The sequence below is a fragment of the Tympanuchus pallidicinctus genome, unplaced genomic scaffold, assembly GCF_026119805.1.
Source record: "Tympanuchus pallidicinctus isolate F22 unplaced genomic scaffold, pur_lepc_1.0 scaffold5, whole genome shotgun sequence".
Lineage (NCBI taxonomy): Eukaryota > Metazoa > Chordata > Aves > Galliformes > Phasianidae > Tympanuchus > Tympanuchus pallidicinctus.
Genome location: NW_026294769.1, coordinates 60,482,959 through 60,503,940, shown reverse-complemented (window position 1 = coordinate 60,503,940; position 20,982 = coordinate 60,482,959). Strand labels below are relative to the sequence as shown.

Below are 20,982 nucleotides of genomic sequence, written 5' to 3'. Positions count from 1 at the left end.
AATTCTATCTTTGACTTTATCTTTTAATTTCATAGTTTTTATTGGAAGTCTATGAAAATAAACTTTTTGTTTTATTTATTGATCTCATTTTTATTTTTTATGCACTCAGAATACAGTGGTTACATATAGGTTGTATATAGGTGTTGTAGCCTGGATAGTCTTAATCAGCTTTCTCATACTCCCTTGTTTGTTATCAGGATAATATATTCCTAATTATGCTTTCACAGTTTTAGAGGTGATGATAGATTTTAATTAACGGAGTTCTCTAACCAACTTGTACAGCAGATACAATCTCTGTTTATTTAAATATTAGTTTTACCATGTTCAGTATTTTGGTCTCCACAAAGGTAAATATTTTCTTCAGTATTTTCTGAGCTGATTTTTATTTATTATTTTATTATCATTATTTATTGCTTTCCCAGAATATTATTTTCCTTTACAATTTCCATTACATATGCTTACACTTGCATACGTATCATTCTTTATCATGGTTTCTCAGTGTGGACTTGCATTAGTTCTGTGTTCTTCACATCTCTGTCACATTTATGGTAGAATAAGTTTCAGTCTTTCAAATCTTTTGTAATTATAAGGGAAACAGGTAAACAGACATCTCAAGAAATTAAACATTTTAACTAATGTGAGGCAAGGTTACTTATTTTACAAAGGAAATCGCTTTTATAACACCAGTTACTTTTTAATTTAAAAAATTATACTTGTTTTAAATTTATATGCCAGAATTTTATCTCCTATGGATATATAAAACACCATTAACTAAAATGATTATCTATTTCTTTTAAAGAAATTAAAAATAAATATGCATTAAACTTCAGCTGTTCAAAAAATCATATATGAAAGTTAGCAAAAAACTCTAATTCCACAAAGAATATTTCCTACCTTTGATCACACTCATTTTCTGATGCCTTACACATTCTTTTGCAAGTTTTATAACTGCATCTTTGCATGTAACATCTTTAATTAGCTAAATTAATTGCCATAGTGTCCATGTTGTTTCCTTTTTCCTTACTAATATGAAATATAAAATTCAGCGGCTTCTCTAAAGTTAATAGCAACACTCATAATAAGTTCTGAAGAGCAGATTGACATCTTGAAATTGCAAAAATTCACATATTTCTATCTCCCAACAAGAGCTGCCTCCATGGTTAGAGGACAGTGAGGTCCTATGAGTAATTTTTTATCTTTTACAAGTGAAATGAAATATTTTTTATGTGATTACAATACATCTGAATCCAGATGTAGTACTGCAAGAAAACTGTTTTTCAAACAAATGTACTGATTTATAAATGTATTTTACTGATCTGCTGCTATTGTCATTGAGTCAGTAAAGTAACTGCTTTTAGATTTAAAGGAGTAAGTTCAGTAGACACTTATGCCCATAAGCTGTTAGTATGTATTTAATAATGTTTGTTTTTAAAGATATTAGACATTCATGTCTCTATGCTTATGCATTTCCAAATTCTATATAAAATATTCAGAAGCACAGTCAGAACTAATCTTCAAACACAAATACTATCTTCATAGGAATGAAATGTAATTCATGCTTTTAAATCAGTTCCAAAAGAAAAATAAAGCAAATTCTAGATAAGCCATAGTGACCCAGATCCAGGAGTTAAACCTGCCAATAACTCAGCTGTCAAACTGCATATTAACATGTGATCTTTGTTTGAAAATATAAGTTAATACATTTCTCAGGTCATGTTGACTTCAATTTTTTCATCCACATATTCTTTTTTTTTTTTTTTTTTACAGAGGTTAATAACATGACAACCTTTGAAAACAGTTAATCCCTTTTTTCATCTCTCTTGGTTGAAAATGCAGAGCATAGAGTTAAATTCAACTGAAATCTTTCAAATCTTTATTTGATTAGCGGATGGTTAGTAGACCTGCCTATGTTTATTTAACAATTTTGCAGCTTTCCGTTTCTATGTAAACTTTGCTCATGTTAAATAGATTATACTCATATGAAGAACTTAACAAGACTTCTCAGTCAGTACTTGCAAAATTCAGCTTTTTTTTCAGCTACTTTACTTACTCACAGGGCTATAAGAATCATCACAAAATTATAAGAAAGAGTTCATAATTTGATGAACTATTTTGTGAGCAACTTCTTCAATTCAGAAAGATGGACAAAAAATACCTTAAATGTTATAGGAAATAGTTACAGATTTCAATAAGTAAAACAGAGAGTTTAAGTAGACGACTTATGTCCAGGAGAGATTTTCAAATAAACTCTAAAAGCTAACAAAAATTCATATTAGTTTTGCAAGTATATACTATACTGCTTATACTTGGCAACGCATTCAAAGACTGCAGTGGTTAAGAAAGAGTCTTCATAGGCAGAGGTAAGAAACTTGTAATGCTTATGGAAATAAGTAATAAATGAAAAATGGTAATATTGAATGAGAAAATACAGTATTGATGTTTAGAGGTAGATAAATTGATGAGTAAAGAAAAAAAATGTAAACATGTTATTATATTTCTGTAGTGTAGCAGAACATTAGTTTCACTATAGGTGTTACTGGGCAGAAAGTAGTCTGATATGCACCAAAAAACATCAATTGGATCTGTTCCTCAGTCACCTGAAAAATGCAATGAAATTAATCAAATAATCCTATAGTCATTAAAATTTTAGAACTACACTTTATCTCCTTTTAACTCCAAAAAAATTCAGTATCAGCCCATAGTATTTACTTACTGTATGTTGCTATTCATGTTCTCTTTAACTTTATCAAAGACATTGAAAGTAGGATCAAGTGCATGTTCAGCAAGCTTATGTAAGACATCAAGCTGTGTTGTGCAGTCAACTTGCCTGAGGGATGAGATGCCATTCAAAGAGATCTAGACAGGCTCAAGAAGTGAGCCCTAGTGAACTTAACGAGATTCAATAAATCCAGATGCAAGGTCTTGCACCTGGATTGTGGGAACTCCTGTTATCTGTACAAGCTCAGAGATGTCAGGATGGAACACAGCCCTGCTGAAAAGAACTTGTGGGTACTGGTGGATGGTAAGCTGGACATGAGCCAGCAGTGTGCCCTCACAGCCTGGAAAGCCAACAGTATCCTGGGCTGTGTCCAAAGAAGCATGGTCATCAGATTTAAGGAGGTGATCGTGCCGTTCTTCTCTGCGCTCGTGAGATCACACCTGGAGTACTATGTACAGATATAGTTGCTTCAGTAGAGGAGAGACATGGATCTGTCAGAGTTAGTGCAGAAGAGGACCATAGAAAAGTTCTAAGGGTTGGAACACCTCCCTTGGACAGGGTGAGAGAGCTGGGTCTTACAAGCCTGGAGAAGAGAAGGCTCCAGAGAGACCTGAGAGCAGCCTTTCAGTACCTAAAGGGAGGCTATAAGAAAAGGACACTTTAGCAGGATCTGTTGTGGTACAACAAGGGGAAAATGGTTTCAAACTTAAAGAGAGAAGATTTAGGTTGAATGTAAGAAAAACATTTTTACAGTAAAGATAGTGAGTCACTGGAACAGGTTGTCCCAGGGAGATGGTGGATACCCCATTCCTGGACTCATTCAAGGTCAGGCGGGATGGGGCTCTGGGCAACTTGATCTAGCTGTAGATGGCCCTGATCATTGAAGGAGAGTTGGATTAAATGACCTTTTAAAAGTCCCTTCCAACTCGTGAAGATTCTATGATTCTACGATATCAAAAGCTTCCCTGCATTGTAAATAAATTTAACTGATTACATCATCTTTATAGCTTCTTATGATTGTATTTGTATTTTCAAGTGAAATAAGTTTAATTTTGATCATTTGTTCCTTAGCCAGAGTTCATGAAATGAAATATTTTCGATTTGTGATTACTTATTTATTTTTATTTCAGAATATACTGTTACTACTTAAGGAAAGAAAAGGTTATGAGGAGCAACTGAGGGACTGGGGTTGTTTTGTCTGGAGAAAAGATGGGTGGAGGGAGAACTTATCACACTCTAACACTAGAAAGGAGGTTGCAGTGAGGAGCGTGTCTGTCTCTTTTCTCAGGTGATGAGTGAAAGGAAATGAGGAAACATTCTTAGTTTGTCCAAGGGGATGTTTAGTTTGGACATTAGGGAGAATTCCTCCATGGGAAGTGTGATCAAGCATTGGAATGGGCCGTCCAGGGAAGTGGTAATTCAACTATGCAAAAGGTTGATGGTTGAACTTGAGATCAGGAAGGTCTTTTCCAGGATAGAAGATTCAAGGATAGATGTAGTATGGGCTGAGTTGAAATAATGAAGAAATTATGTGCTTTACCACACTGGATTATCTTCTCTAGTAATCTTCATTTTCTACTGCTTGAAGGTATTTTAAACTGTTTAGTATATGAAGGGAAAGAAAGTCGCAGTAATCAATTGTCAATATTGTTTTCCTGTTATTTAAGGAATTTTTTTTAATGTTCTAAGTATTTGTGTGCAAATTTGAATGGTGAAAAAAAAATGATACATACATAATTCAAATGTATTCAGATATATTTTTTCTCAAAGATCCTTTCCAACTCAAATAATTCTATGATTATGTGATTCCACATGATCATTCTATGATAATTCTTTAAACAGGGTCAACTTTACTAGATTTTCACCTGGCTGCAAATGTTACATGCAGGAGTGTAATATCTGTATACTAGTAGAAATGAAGTCTAGAGCAAAAACTGAGATTGTCTTTGTTAGTCTTTTTTTTATTTCTTCCCCCTCTCCCCCTTAGGGAGTTGTTAGCTGTGTGCTTTCATTCTGAACAAAATTCTTTATGGTGGTTAATGGGGAAAAAGGAGAAACCAGTATGATTCTGTGGTAAAAATTACACCATTTCTGTCCTTTGAGTTATTTGCGATGTTAGACGCAATATAGAATGAATAATGCTCTTGGTCTCGGTGGCTGGTTTTTTTTTAATTTGTTTGCTTTCTTTTTTTAATGATGTGCTACTGTAAATATGCAGATTTCAGTTTGTAAGTAAATGTCATGTGTAATCTTTAAAATTAGATAGCATTATTTTGATTAAGACTTTTATATATTTTTTTAAAAATTTCCAGGAGAAAGGCTGACATTTTCATAAACCAATGTATAAACAACAACAAATAAATGAGAGTAATCTTTGTGTTCTATTTATCAATTCTTAGTGTACATAACAGTATAAGCTTCTTAAATTCTTCTTAAAAATTCAAATTTAAGTGGTTTTTGTTTTCTTTTTTTAAATAGGCAGAACAATTTCTCTTATTTCACTCTAAGAGCCTATTAGGTTTTTTTTTTTTTTTTTTGTTTTTTTTTTAAAGAAAAGATTGGACACAAAAGCAAGTGTCTTTATTATGCTAGAATAAATATGAGTAATTGTACTGTTTTGTACTGGTTCTACTTGTGCTCAATGATATTTTAATCCTTTTTGTCTCAATTACATTAGAGCTTGTATTATTAAGTTGCTGCATGCATTTCAAATGTTAATTAAAAGATTAAATTTCTTTTTGCAGTTAAAACTTGTGGATCCAATCTTCAGGGTCCTGGTGGTACTTTCACATCACCCAATTTTCCATTCCAGTATGACAGCAATGCTCAGTGTGTGTGGGTCATCACAGCTGTCAATATTAATAAGGTAAGTTTAAATCTCTGTCTTTGCTTTAAAAAATAAAAATAATCCACCACAGAAACATCTACGATCATGACATTTGTTACTAACATGATTTGGTTGCTCAGTTTCTCAATCTATTTGCAATATTTGGTGCACTGCATACATTTCTAAAATGTAAATGTAAAAAAGCAATTACCAAATAGTATGGAACATACTGTTTAATGTTTCCACAAATAGTATGTTAGTGTCAGCAGAGCTCAATTGCAGGCAACACTGTTTTCATTGATTTCTTCCTCAGACTATGTGAGATGTCCCTGAAGTTGATACACTCACTTACTGAAGGAGAATTATAAAAATATATAATTTTTTTCACTGTCTAAGCCATTGTATTGAAATCCCATACACTTCATACCTACAGTTTAAATCAAAGCACAAGGAGCTCTAATAATGGTAGATGATTCAAAGTAAAGCAACAAAGCTGACTTACAATGCTTGCTCTCCTTAGTTTTAAGATCTAAGCACCTGGCAGCAATGGCTATATTCTCTTTCTTGGCATATGACTTCATCTGATTTGAGATTAATAGAGTTGTTTAAAAGTAATAAAAATAAATTAGCAGTAAGACTGTAATATTTTAAAAAAGACTCTCAGTGTCTGTTTTTGCTGCTATAAGAATACATTCTGCCTCCTAATTTCTGTCATATGTCGATATCTACTTCACAGAACATGAACGGAGACCTCAAAGGCCTACCCATCTATGGCTGGGGTAGAGAACTCAGTGAAAATTTGCTTCCATTTCAGAAACCATTTATCTATACTGTTAGATTTGTCTAGCAATTTCCTTAAGAAGGAAAATTTAGGTTAGATGTTAGGAAAAAATTCTTTACTCAGAGAATGACGAGGCACAGAAACAGTTTGCTCAAAGAAGCTAAATATGCATCACCACTGGTGTTGTTCCAGGGCAGGTTAGATGGGACCCTGAGCAGCCTGATTTAGTGGGTGGCAAGTCTGCCCATGGCAAGGAGGTTGGAACTCAGTGACCCTTAAGGTATCGTCCAATCCAAAGCAATCTATTAGCATTTGACTGTGTAATATGTAGGTGGCTCAAAAAGTAGTCTCGTATTTATTTCCATGGAAATTACAACAGATAGAAAAAGTACAATAAAACTATTTAATAGAGAAAAAAATCTCAGCTACAAAGCACAATTTTTCAATATAGTTCTCACCAATAACTATACACTTTTTCCAGTGCATAACAAAAGCCTGCATGCTGCACTCATAAAAATCTGCACCATGGCTTTTCTTCATCACTGTCACTACTGCTGAAATGTATCATCCATCACCTCTGTTTGGTCTCTACAAATTTTCCAGGAAGTGTTTATGAATGTTAGTGGGTGCAATAGAGGAATTCACCTTGATACACATTTCCATGTCAGATGCCATTTTGTCAGAGTCTGTCAAATGTCAAATGGCAACAAAATATATTGGAATATATATTGGTAAAGTTCAATCTCTGCTACCATACCACCAACATCCACCTCTGACATCATGGATCAATATATTAAAAGAAGAGGTGTTACTTTTGGAGCAGCCCTCGTAGATCATTAAAATCTGTCAGAATGTCTTAAAAGATGATGTAGAGAGCAATGGTGTACTGCCTCTCAGGTGATATTGTGTATTTTCAGCTTCTGAAAATTTTTCGTAGTTCAAAGGTAATACGTTGAATGTTTTTACATTCTTCCAATGGTAGAAGCAGAATTTTAAGCTCACAAGCTGATAAGTACCATCTAGAAAATCTCGGGTGGCTCCAGTGTTAAGATGTTAATGACTTGAAGATATTTAAAACTTAAATTCTTAGAGGATGTGTTTGTGTCCTCCCAACCATTCTGCCTCTCACATCTGCCGAAGAATCTCAGTTGAGTTGAAACCTGAGTGTATTACATGCTACTTGTGCTTATGAGACTCCGCAAGTAAGATGCAGTGGTGATCAACAATAATATTTCAACCAACATACATGCATGTGTGTCTGTAGCACCCCAGTGATTACCAGTAAAGAAAAGGGACTTAAAAAATTAAGAAAAGACAATGCAATTGATGCTAGCAACTCATATTTTATGAAATATCTGATCATTGTACAGCAAGAAAATCTACAAGTGAAAGCTTTAGAAATCATCATCAAATTTCACAAAGTCCAAGATATAGAGTCATCGCTAATTCCAGAAGTTCTTTAAAAGTTTGAATGCTGATTATGGGGATATCATTTACTTTTTTGACGTAAATGAAGTGGCTAAGTCGGGGTAAAGTGCTAAAAAGATTTTAGGATTTGCAAGATAAAATCGACTCATTTATGGAATCAAAAGGAAAATTTGTGCCAGAATATGAAGATGAAAAATGACTCACAGATTTAGCATTTTCGGTGGATTTGCCTGCTCATGTTAAACATGGGTCTTCAAGATGAAAATCAACTTATCTGTGCTTTGTTTCAAAACATAAGAGAGTTTAAAATGAAACCTGAATTTGACAAGCTCAAGTTACAGCAAATAATTTAATGCACTTTGATACCTTGGCTAAACACAATCCTGCGTACAATGAAAAGTGTGCACTTTTGCTTCCTGTTTTGATGAAGGAATTTAAGAGTAGATATCAAGATTTCTGAAAAAATCATCAACTTCTTCGCATATTTGTGACTCGAATTTCAGTTGATATAAGTACATTACCTGTAAATTTTCACATGGAATGTATAGAGTTGCAATCACAAATTCAATTCAAAAATCTGATCATGTTCTTAACTAGACTTTTATGAGACCTATTTTACCAGAGGTCACCTCGCTTCACAATTACTCCTTATTCATGTCATTTTTTTTAGGCACTATGTGCACTGTGAACAATTATTTTCAAGGATGAAGCACATAATTAGTATAATTAGATAAAAAATCTGTACGGAACACCTTAAGAACTCACTAAAAATTGAAAACACTTCAATAAAACCAGACACTGATGCACTAATTTCACAAAAACAAGGTCAAATATCCCATTAGTTTTTTTTTGTTTTTGATGACAACTTTTTCTGTTTTAGTAAAAAATAAAAATAAAATATGCATTAAGTATGCATTCCAAGAGAATTTCTCTTCACTCAATGCAGCCCAGGCTAGCCAAAAGGTTAAATGACCATGATCTAAATCAACCACCCTGACACGAAATCTTTCCCTGGATGAGATTACTTAAGGCCTTGTCCAAACTAATTTTGAGCTCTTTCAGGTAGGAGACATCTGCATCTGTGGACAACTTATTTTAATGTTTCACTGCACTCAAGCAGTGAAGTCAGCAGGTTTGCAGTCACGGAATGGCTGAAATTTGAAAGGACCTCCAAAGGTCGTCTTTTCCAGCCCCACTGCTCAAGCACAGGCATGCAATAGTCTGGATGAGTTTTTAATATCTTTGCGAAGCAGAACTGCACAGCCTCTTTAGGTGACCTGTTCCAATACTCAATCATGTTCATGGTGAAAAAATGTTTTCCTCTGTTTAGACAGGACTTCCTGTGTTTGTTTCAGTTTGTGTCATTGCTTCTTTTCCTGTCACTGGACAATTAACTGAATTAGTCTAGCTCCACTTTTGTTACACCATTCCTTCTGAGCCTTTTTCAGGCTAAGCAGCATCAGGTCTATTAGCTGTTCCTGATGAGCTCCAGTTCCTTAATCCTCTAACAACTTCTTTTGTAGGACTCTCTACAGTAGCTCCATATCTATGGAAATGTGCATCTTAGTCTTGCTTGCCTTTCTCTCAAAAAATTTAAGAGTCCGAGTTATTTTATCTGTATAAATTCCAGTTCTAATAAAAACAAAATAAGTCCCTCTTTAGTCAGAGACTACATCTGGAATAGCTGAAATAAGAGATTTTTTTAAATTTTAAAAATGCTAACATTGGAAATTTTCTGAAACTGTAAATACAATTGCATGGTATATTAGCATAGCATGAAAACTGTTCCAGGCTGCGACTGATAAAGATGCCTAAATATAAACTGAGTTTTAAAGTTCTGGGTAGATCCATGCTGGTCCAGTAAAATGTTTCAGTGCATGCATGATTTGCTTTTATTTAATTAATGCATATATATTTAACTTTCTCCTATGCATATAAACACTGTATAATATTAAAGATATATTATAAGAGTGAAAACTATAGTAAAGAACTCTTCACTTGTTTTAAACTACAAACTAAGTACAGACATAAGCAGGAATGCCTCTTGATGGATGGTGCAACAGACTTATGTCAGAAAAGAAAATCTAAATTGATCAAGGTATCAGTAATAACACTATATTTATTTCAAAACATGAATGTTGGAAATAGTTCCTACCCTTCATTGGTGCAATGCTGAAATCAATAAACTCTGAAAAGTCTAAAACTCGCCATGGGCAAACTACAGTGCCAGTCCTGTTTATTATAGATAAGTTTACACACATTCCAGCAGTATCCAGAAAATACTGTTCTTTCCATGCTTTCATTAGACATGATTATCTCTTTCATACTGCAATGAAACTCAGGCTTAAAGCTAATTAGAGAGTTTCTGAAGTAATTGATAGATAAAAGATTTAAATGTTATCTGAAACAACATTCAGATATGTTTATAGTTTTGGGTATAAGTAGAAAAATGTGGATAACGCTGATTAGAGGAACATAACTTCTTAAAACAAAATGAGATTGTTTTACAAGTTACATCAAATTCTTCTTAGCATATATTGAGTAGTCCACATATATATATAGCTTTTACATACATAATCACCAGTTAAGAGTTTTAGTTTTGAGTGAGGTTAACGTTATATGTAAGTCTTGAACATAACAGTGTTTGCCTTGTATTACTCTTAAATAGCATAACTTTTTGTTATGTTTCCCTGAAGTAAAAAATGTCGTTGATATTTTTGAACAACAATGAATGAAGATTACCAATTAGAAGGTTTTTTATAATGACTACAGCAAGTAATGACACAGTGTTCAATGTAAATACCAATATTTACTATATTCTATACAGTTCTTTACATAAAGTAAATTAAATATCTTTACTGATGTTTTGGATAAGAGATTAAGCATATACTCAGTAAGTTTGCAGATGACATCAAGTTGGAAGGAGGTGCTGATGTGCCCGAGAGTAGGAAGACCTTTCAGAGAGATTCAGGTAACCTGGATGAATGGACTGAGGCCAATTGAATGAAATTCAATCAGCCCAAGTGCCAAGTCCTGTACTTCAATCAAAATAGCCCCATGCAATGATACAGGCTTGGGTCAGAGTGGCTGGAAAGCTGCATGGAGGAAAAGGATCTGAGAGTGTTAGTTGGTCAGCACTTGGCTGAACATGAGCCAGTAGTGTGTCCATGTGGCCAAGAAGCTAACAACATCCTGGCTTACATCAGAAATAGAGTATCCAAAGTGGCAGGGAAGTGATCATTCCCCAATACTCAGCACTGATAAGGTTGCACCTTGAGTACTGTGTTCAGTTTTGGGTCTCTCACTATAGAAAAGACATTGAGGCCCTTGAGTCTGTCCAGAAAAGGGCAACAAATGTGGTGAAGGGTCTAGAACATGAGACTTATGAGGAGGCTGAGATGAGACCTCATAGCTCTCTGTAACTCTTTGAAAGGGTCAGTCTCTTCTCCTGGGTAACAGCAATAGGAGTTGCACCAGAGGAGGTTCAGACTGGTTATTGGGAAGAATTTGTTCTTAGAAAGAGTGATCAGATGCTGAGACAAGGTGACCAAGGAAGTGATGGATTCACCATCCTTTGTAGTGTTTAAAGAAAGGGTAGATGCATTACTTACACACATGGTTTAGCGGGCAAGATTGATGGTAGACGAACAGTTGCACTAAGTGATCTTAGAAGTCTTTTCCAACCTTAATGATTCTTTGATTCTATAATTCTGTGAGTCTATAAAAGTATATTAAAAAATGCGATTATTCTGAGGGAGAAAGCAGTAGATGAAAGACGCTCATTGTTAGCTCACTATAAATCCAGAAGTCTTTTACCAGTGATAGCAAAAATTTTGTTTTCTGGACTTTGGTTAAACCTTGTTCGTGTTGTTTGCTTATTTTACATAATGTGGAGTGAGAAAGTGTCAATTTAGATTCTTGATTTTTTCTTAAAAGGATGGGCTTTAAAAATGTCAGTCTAGATTTAATAACAGACTAAAACTTCAGTACAATCATAACTTGGGCTAAAGTTAAGCAGATTTTGAATCTTACACATTATACTTGTTAATTTTTTTCTAATCCACAACGACAGAAATACTGCAGAAAATGAAAGTGCTAGAATGACAGATTTTCTGACAAATTTCAGTCATTCCAACAAAATCTTTTACAGCAATACATTAGGGAGAAAAATAAGTAAAAGATTCTTTTAAAAAAGACAAGATGTCTTCCAAAATTGTAAGGAGAAATTAAATATCTAAAATCATTATTAGATTTAGATGTATTAGAAAACTAGGTCCTTGTTTTGTTCATTTTACATGGCAGAAACTTTTCAGGAAGAAATTTTTAGTGATCATGCATTATGTTATTATACATTTCTCATCAACATATTTTAAATTTTACCTTCAGTGTATTTAATACTTGAAAATATTCTTACTATCTTCCTAATTAGGTAAATGTGTTCTGTAAATGTGCTCCAAAAGTTTGCTCATGTTCGCATTCCTTTTATCTGCTGCATGTTGAAATAATTTTGAAATCAATTATTACTTGTTTCTGAGAATTAAGGCTTATTCATTTTTTTTTATTTACGTGTACATATAAATATATATATATGCTTGGTCTTTCTGTCCATGTCAAATATTTTATATTCAATTCTTTCTCTTAGAATCACAGAATCCTTTGAGATGGAAGGGACATTTAAAGGTCTTCTAATCCATTCCCCCTCAATAAACAGAGACACCCACAGCCTTGCCCAGGACCTGATCCAGCCTCACCTTGAAAGTCTGCAGAAATGGGGCATCCACCAGATCTCTGGGCAACCTGTTCCAGTGCCTCACCACCCTTTCTGTAAAAGACTTTTTTATTGTATCTTAAATCTACTCTCTTTAAGCTTGAAACCATTTCCCCTTGTTTTATCACAAGAGAATCTACTAAATAGTCTGTCCCCTTCTTTCCTGTAGTTCCCCTTTAGATACTGAAAGGCTGCTGTTAGGTCACCTCAGAGCTTTCTCTTCTTCAGACTGAAAAGCCCCAGCTCTGCCAGCTTCTCCTCGTAGAAGAGGTGTTCCATCATTTAGATAATTTTTGTCACCCTCCTCTGGATGCACTCCAACAGGTCTGTATCTGTCCTGTACTGAGGATTCCACATCTGGACACGGTACTCCAGGTGAGGTCTCACCAGCACAGAGCAGAGGGGCAGGATCACCTCCCCCAATCTGCTGGCCATGCTTCTTTGGATGCAAAGATACAGCACCAACTCCTGGAGGACACCAATTGTCACAGATCTCCATCCAGATACTGAACATGAACCTCTACTCTCTGAATTTGATGGTGCAACCAATCTTCATCCATCAAACAATCCACACATCAGATCTGTATCTTTACAGTTTGGGGAGAAGGATGTTGTAGGGTACCATGCTAAAAACTAAACGCCTTATAAAGGCCTTACAAAGGCTTCTTCTCCTTCTTTGTGTCATAATATTTTTTTACATTCTCTAAAAGTTTCCTCTTCAAATTTCTGAGTTTTTGTGTATTATTATGCAAAGACAAAATAAGCGAAACAAGTTCAGCAAAAAGCTGAATGTTTACATTTAACTTACTACAGCTATGTTATCTCATTAACTACTGTCAGTGGAACATTTCCTAAGCTTGTTCTCAAGCATAAACTCAGTTGTCATCCATATTTATTCATGTTGACAGCATAAATTTCAGGCAGGCTGAGTACTTCGCCATGAAATCAAGTATTCATTTTATGAAGTCTGTTTTAATTAGGCTTATTGGAATAAATCATACTATAGATCTTCTTGCAATCAAATATCTCAAACTTGGCTTTTCCTAAGCCTAGTATTTAGATGTAATGCAAGTGTTACAGTCAATGAAATGATCAGAAAAATAGAGAATACTTAAGTTCACACTTAACTATATATTTTAACCATAATTCAGTGGGTTGTTTGTTGTTTTTTTTTTTTTTCATTTTACTTGAGGACTAAAAAAATCTGGCACTGTATTTATCAATAGGAAATAGTTTATTATATATGAAACTAGAAAGTGTGAGCTATCTTTGATCTGTTCAGAAGACATTCAACTTACTTTTAGTGTTAGTTTCTTTTAAATTGTTTAACAACATTTTGATCTGATAAAAAAAAATCAGTGATGTACATAACTTAGGTTTTTATTTTAAATCTTAGAAATGCGTTTGGAGAAAAGGGAGATTGTCTCAATGGAATGAGAGCATAGAAGAGAATCCAAATATTTCTAAAACAGGAGATTACAGATTTGGCAGTGAGGGAATGTAGTCAACTGATGAATAAGAGCAATTGGAGTCGGAAGGTACATGCATATGCTGTGGTTTTAGTGTTGGAGTGAAACAGTAAAATGAGGAGGTGAAAAAGAACAACACAATTATAAATGGATTAATGATTTGTATTTCCAACCTGCAATTTTACTATATCTCCATATTACTATTGAGATACAGATCAATTTTATTACTTATTGTAGATGTTACCTCACTAAATATTTTTTCTATGCTTCCATAGATATGCTTCCATCTTTAGGTAGAATTAAAGACTAAATATGAATTTTTGTTCAATTGGACTGTACAGTGAATACAAACATAGCTAGAACTTTTTAAAAGACATTGGTGCACGTGGCCCAGAGACTTTCATAGGAAGCTTCCAATGCATGCACTGTGAACAGCTGATAATTTTTAGTCTCTTTGATCAAGTTTTGGCACAGAAATGTATCACTTTCGTCCACACTCACTTGGTTGCTCTTGTGAGTGATATTTATAGAAGTGTTCAGCTCCACACACACCTTTTTCTGCTATCTTATGGGGAAATTGAACTATTTTATTAGGCCTGTTTGTTTTCTGTGAAGGGGTTTCCTGTAAAGACTTATGATTCTTTGCACCACCATTTACTACTTACATTTAATTGTACTTTCTTTATGTTACGAGGTTAAATGACTGAGGTCTTTGAGACCTAAAAATACCTTTCAAATCTGTGATGCAAAAAAAAACCAAATAAAACAAAACAAATCAAAACGACAAGCAAATCAGACAATCAGATACAAATAAGTCTGTCCTGTTTTAGCAAAAGAGACAATATTTTAATAAAGAAATTTGGATTATTCTTGTGTCTATATGATCATTCCATAGTTAAGGAATAGAACTGTATGCTAAAAAAGGATTTTGCTTATTATTCTAATCAAAATAATGATTTAAATTATCTCTTGGTATAAATTTAATCGAAAATATATTATTAAAGTAAGGCAATAACTGCATTGTAAGTTTAAACTTGGGCCGTGGACACAAATAAGGGATGAATACGAGTGTCTTAAGATTGGTGTTATGAGTAACATAGTGCGAAGTGTTCACTAACACTAAAAATAAGTGAGTAAATGAATGCAAAATACAACAAACCTTACTGGAAAAAAAAAAACAAAAATCTTAAGAGAAGCAGTCCCTCTCTCAAGAAGTTAAACATGTTTGTTGAGCTTTTGAAATTTATACTCATGTGAGAGTGACATTCATGCAAAATAACATGGGAGAGACTGTTTTATAAGAAACATGAAGTATGTTCAAAAATGCTATATCCCAGATTTGGGAGTTTGGAATATTAACAGTTGTTTGAAAAGCTAAATGGACAGGTATTCTGCATTGCAACTGTAAATAATGATATCACTGAGAAAAAAATAAATACATATCCAAACATTCTCATATACTGTCCCACAGCCTTCACATATCTGGTGAATATATAGGTCAAAACTACACCAGTGCTTTAAGATTAAGTGCCTTAGGGGCCAAGTGTTTTCTGCCTGTAAGTTTATGGATCGCAGCTTCAAGGCTGGGAAATCCGCGTAGACCATGTTTGGAAACTGATGTTAGATCTTGTCATTTAAATGCTTTTGTGAAGAAGCCCACAAAATGTCAATGTGAAACATGAGTTCTTTTATGTGCATGTGAAAAACAATTTTATCTTCTTTTACCTTTACCTAAAATCTACAGTTCTGCTCATTTATTTATTATGCCACAGACCAAATACTACCCAAACAGTGAGTCCTGTTCAAGTAGTGTAACAGGAAATAACACATTATTCTGACTACAATCATCCTCATTTTTTCACAGCTGTAGTAAAGAAGACATAGAGGAACATTTTTAAGGGAGGGAGAGATTCTATGCATATCAATATCATCTAATTTAAGTCAATAAAAGGTGAAGTGTCATAGTTGGTAAAGATTTTATTTTATACTGTCTCCACAGTTAATGTGAAGAGATTTTCTTTTCACTTGATAAAATGAATAGTAATATACTAAGAAATTAAGCATGCTTTGAGGAATGTCCAAAGTAGACAAGATGAATTCCTCTCCAAATAGCTTACCCGTGGAAAAGAACTATCTGTGAAGGTAGTGAAAGTGATTATTTTGTGATGAGATTCCTTATTTTTTAGATTATTGAAATTTGATATAATTAATTTAAAATTAAACCTCTGTTTTATAATAAACAATAGATTCAATAAGTTTTCAAATGGAACCATTCTTTCATAATCATATGTATAACACAATTATTTTGATGGGGGGAATCTATGGTTCCATGGAAAATTATGGAGGTAGACCTATCAATCAGATGTCATCCTTTCATTATCTTCTACTGCCTAATATAAAAGCACATCATTTACTACATGGAAAGTAGTCTGATATCCTCAGCACTAAAGCAATTAGCCATCCTGAGGCAATATAAGGACATAGAGACATAAATAGCATGCATTTTTTCCCCTTACTTGATTTCACTTCTACCAGTGGAGAAGGTAACCAGAGTCCATTTTGACTGATTTTGACAGACAGGATATTATCAGCATCCTACAGTTTCTTTGGTTGGTTTGTTTGTTGGCTGCTGTTTCTAGAATAGCTCTGAAAACTGATGGAAGTTGATGCCTTGCACATACATGGCACTAAGGAGAAGTTCTCACTCTTGCTAGTATATTTTGATCATACTGGAGGATAGCATTTTTTTATAAGATAATTTTTGCAGAAATACATTTCTTTATTGATCAAAGTTAGATGTTTTGGCACCAGAAAGATAGCTGGAAATTGCAACCTTTCTCCTTGTCTACAGCCTAATATTAGATAGTAATTAGTCACTTCATTCAATGTGCTGGAAAAAAAGTTTCTGATTTTCTAGTGGCTCAATAAAAGCAAATACAAATACATTATTTAAAAATACTAGCAATTTTTCAGAGATATATCAGAATAGCTTTTGCAAAGACTAAGATATTTGTTGGGAGAAAATATGGCAAGAAAATTATCCAATAATATGAACTGTAGGGAAAAACATGATAAACACACTGACTGAAGTTTAAGCCAATATGTTTACTTTATGATTTATTTGCACTCCTGTATTATCCTCATGAGTGCTATATTGATAGTTGGACTGTGTTATTCTTTAGCATTATCACTATTTTATTTGTAGAAAGCCTTATTTACAAAATATTTCTGAATCCTTTATATCGGGACTACATTAAATGTTGAGTCTGCTGGCTAATCCATCTCAGAAACTCTTGTGAACGTGCACAGACATAACAAAGGTTATACTTTCATGCAAACAAAAAAACTATAAAATGAAAAGTGAAACTATAAACTTTTTGAGATGTGACTTCCATGTGCCATCTTCCCATTGTAAGACTTCCTAGAAATCTATCTGGGATAGTAAAGGACTACACGTTTGTTTCCAAATAGGATGGCTCCAGAACAAATATTTCTAAGAGGTTTTTATAAATAACTGATTACAGGATTAGCCTCTATGGAAAATTAAATGATATTTAACATTTGTACTGGAGTTAAACAAAACAAAAAATCCTTCTTAAGGGACTCACAAAATAAGTGTTAAGATCTGTCACTCTGCAAGTAGAAATCATCTGCTGTCTATAAGGCTAAGATTACTGGTAACCACTGACCTATGATACTTTGGGACAACACCAAACAGTTTCCAGCAGCCTATCCAAAAGTGCACCACAGTTCTCCCAAAGATCCTGTAATTTTATTTATTTATTTTGCTTCTTCATAGCATCTTACATGGTATTACTGATATATGGTTATGCATTTGAATTCTATTTTAGATGCCCACAATGTGGATATCAATACAAAAACACTCAGGTTCACTTTAAAGTCTAGGAAGATACTGATAGATGATAATTCATCTGGTGTGTGTTCTTTGCATTTTAAATTTATGTCAAATACCAATATTTGCACTGTACAGTTCATTTTGATGAGGATTATTGCCAACAAATGGAATCAACCACATAGAAGGAACTTTCCAGATGAGCTAGTGAGTACTTATCACCCTGAAGAGACTTACAGTTTTTCCATGTTCTTTTTTCCTCTCCTCTTTTCTCCTTTGCTAGTGAAAGATTAAAATAAATTAAAAGAACAAAAGGGATTAATTAGACTGTTAGATTAGACTGTTTTGAGTTTTCTTTTGGTTTTGTAATAGGTAGCTACAAAAGAGCAAATGAAATTATTGTTAGGCTACAGAGCTGCTAGAAACTCTTGGATACATTGAATCACTGGACTATATGCAATATGCAGCAAAATAATATGCAGTTACATTGTACCCTCCACAGGATGTTTTAATTCAGATTCATATCTTACTGTTAATTCTGTCTAAGATACAGCTTGTTTAAGCAACATCTTAGCTTAATTTCTAAGCACTCTTCTGAGGAGAAGAGATTCATAATTTTAGAAACATCTCCACAGTTATTTTACTGCTTAAAATGGCAGGCAGATTTTATGGAGTGAAAATATGAGTATATACAAAAATATTTTTAGAGATACATTTGCACTGGAAGCTTTAGGTTAACAGATGCACATATGGAAATACATACAACTTTAAATTTTTATACTTCCCCTTCAGAAGCAGTTCTGATGCACATACACTTTCTTTTGTCAAGCAGCATTTTGCATTGTATGTTTTGAAATTTAAAAATGTTGATTACTCCACCTGTAGCAATATGTTCCTTAAATCTCTGAGGATCTAGTTCCATCAAGAACTAGACACAGTCATAACAACTGTCTGGAACACAACCATGTAAGCATATTCTCCTTCAGAACTGTTTTAAGTTCTCAAGTTAGCCATTAACTTCCCAATAAAACCTGATATTTTAATTCTCAGCTGTATAACAGACTGGTTTCTGCCCATGAAATGAGTCCCAAATGACATATTCCATTAAAAAAAAAAAAAAAAAAAAAAAAGCTCTGCTGTAATTCTTTAGAAATTAGATCCCTGCCCCCAACTCTTCCTTTAGAAAAGTTCTTGCAAAATTATTAGAGAACAAAAAAATAACATCATAATTATCATAACTTTCAGGAAGTATATTTCAAATAGGATTTTTCTCTTTATTGCTTAGTAATGATCAGTATTACCATCTTTTTTGTTATTTGCTTCTAGTTTTAAAAATTTAATTCAACAATAATATGTATTTTCATTATTTTTGGATTTATAAACAGCAAAAGCAGTCCATGATGGACAAAGAATACTGAGTTCCTTTTAACTACTTTTCTGTTCATTTTAGTGACTAATGAGTGCACAGCTCATTAACTTTAAATAAATTTGTTGCTTGTACATATTTGAAAGAACAAGGGAGAAAATAGATCCATGACTACAGTCTCTAGAAACATACTTAATAATATTCAGGAATAAAACTCCAGAATTTCATTTCTATGTGAAATAAAATTCAAAACATAATCTGTGTCAGGATAATGTGGTGCTTCCACACCAGTGGCTAGCTCTACTCCACTATTCCACTCCCTGCCTCCTCCTCCTCAGCAGAACAGGGAAGAAAATGTTATGAAAAGAAAGCACATGTATTGAATGTGCTTAGGAAAAAAAGATTTGGAATAGGAATGTAAATGTAATTTATCACCTATTAATAAAAGACTAGAACAGAAGAAAAAAAAAACTATAAACAACTTCCCTCCACCATTCACCCTCTTCTACCTCCTCCCCCTGAGTCATGCAGGGGAACAAGGAACATTCTATAGCGTTTCATCTCTGCAACTCCATCATCTTCTTGTGCTCCAACATGGGCTTCCCACACAGAGCAGTTCATCAAGAACTGCCCCAACATGGGTCTGTACCACAGGGCCTTCTCTCAGGAACAGACTGCTCCAGCACAGGTCCCCCACAGGTGGCAGCTCCCCCAGATCTCCTGCTCCACTATAGGCTCCTCTCCACATGCTTCAACTCCAGCTTTGAGTCTTTCCCACAGGATGCAGCCTTCTTCAGGACATTTCTCATTTATACTAATGATGCTTCTGGAAAACTGGAAAATATACTTTATTTGAATTTGTACATAAAATAACATTAGTCCCTTTCTCTCTGATTGTTTTGCGTACCATACACAGATCAACATTTGCTGATGCTGATCTGGTTAAAAACAAACAATGCTGTAATCAATCAGCATAGTATTGCCTGAAGTTTTTATTTAATCTTGCAAATAATAACAGACTAATATCAAGAATGAACCTCTTTTAGTCTCCTTTACAGCTGATTCAAGGGTATCACATATCTTTTTGTTCTGCCACATACAACCATATCATTTTTTCCGAAGGGAAAAAACAGACATGGTAGATGATAAAAACAGAATTTTAATGGTTTTACTACTCAGTTTTATGTTATGCAGTCATCTCACCTAAAACTCAGTTTTCATTATGAAAGGATCCAGCATCTTCAACTCTATGTACTGATGTCATCAGAACACCTTTTCACTATTCTATAGGCAATATTCAATACAATGCCAGCTCCAGCATTCTTGGAGCCTGATCAAAGTAAATCATACCTTGCAATACAAAGACCCTAAAAATATATCTCTTTGCTCACAGTACTTATTTTCTTGCCATTCAGACACATTTGCAAAGATTTCAAGTACAGTTTACATTGTACATTAAGTACTTGGCATGTCAAGCACAGAATGAGTTCTCAGAAATGCATGTATGATTTTGTATGGCATACTTTTCTAATTCATACTTTTCCTATTACCATAGACTTAGGAGAGTTGCAGAGTGTGTTAGAAATCTTTTAATAAAGCATGCTTTTTTGAAAGAGGTCAATGCAAAAGACGCAAGATTTTTGCATGTACATCTATTTTAGTTAAATATAGAAACATTATTTCTGAAAAGAATTTCAGATTGCAAAATTTATAACAGCTAATAACTTGTTATTTCTCATAATATGAGAAGGCCAGAAGAAAGAGGTGATTT

At 33.9% G+C, this 20,982-nt stretch overlaps 1 protein-coding gene across 2 annotated transcripts in view; it reads left to right on the top strand.

Annotated features, from left to right (window-relative positions):
• Positions 1-20,982, top strand: part of CSMD3 (CUB and Sushi multiple domains 3) — a 512,773-nt gene that overhangs the window by 249,638 nt on the left and 242,153 nt on the right. For both annotated transcript variants that reach the window (XM_052703606.1, XM_052703607.1), the window contains one exon: positions 5,464-5,585. In XM_052703606.1, the coding sequence (XP_052559566.1) occupies positions 5,464-5,585 (122 nt within the window). The remainder of the gene's footprint in view (positions 1-5,463; positions 5,586-20,982) is intronic.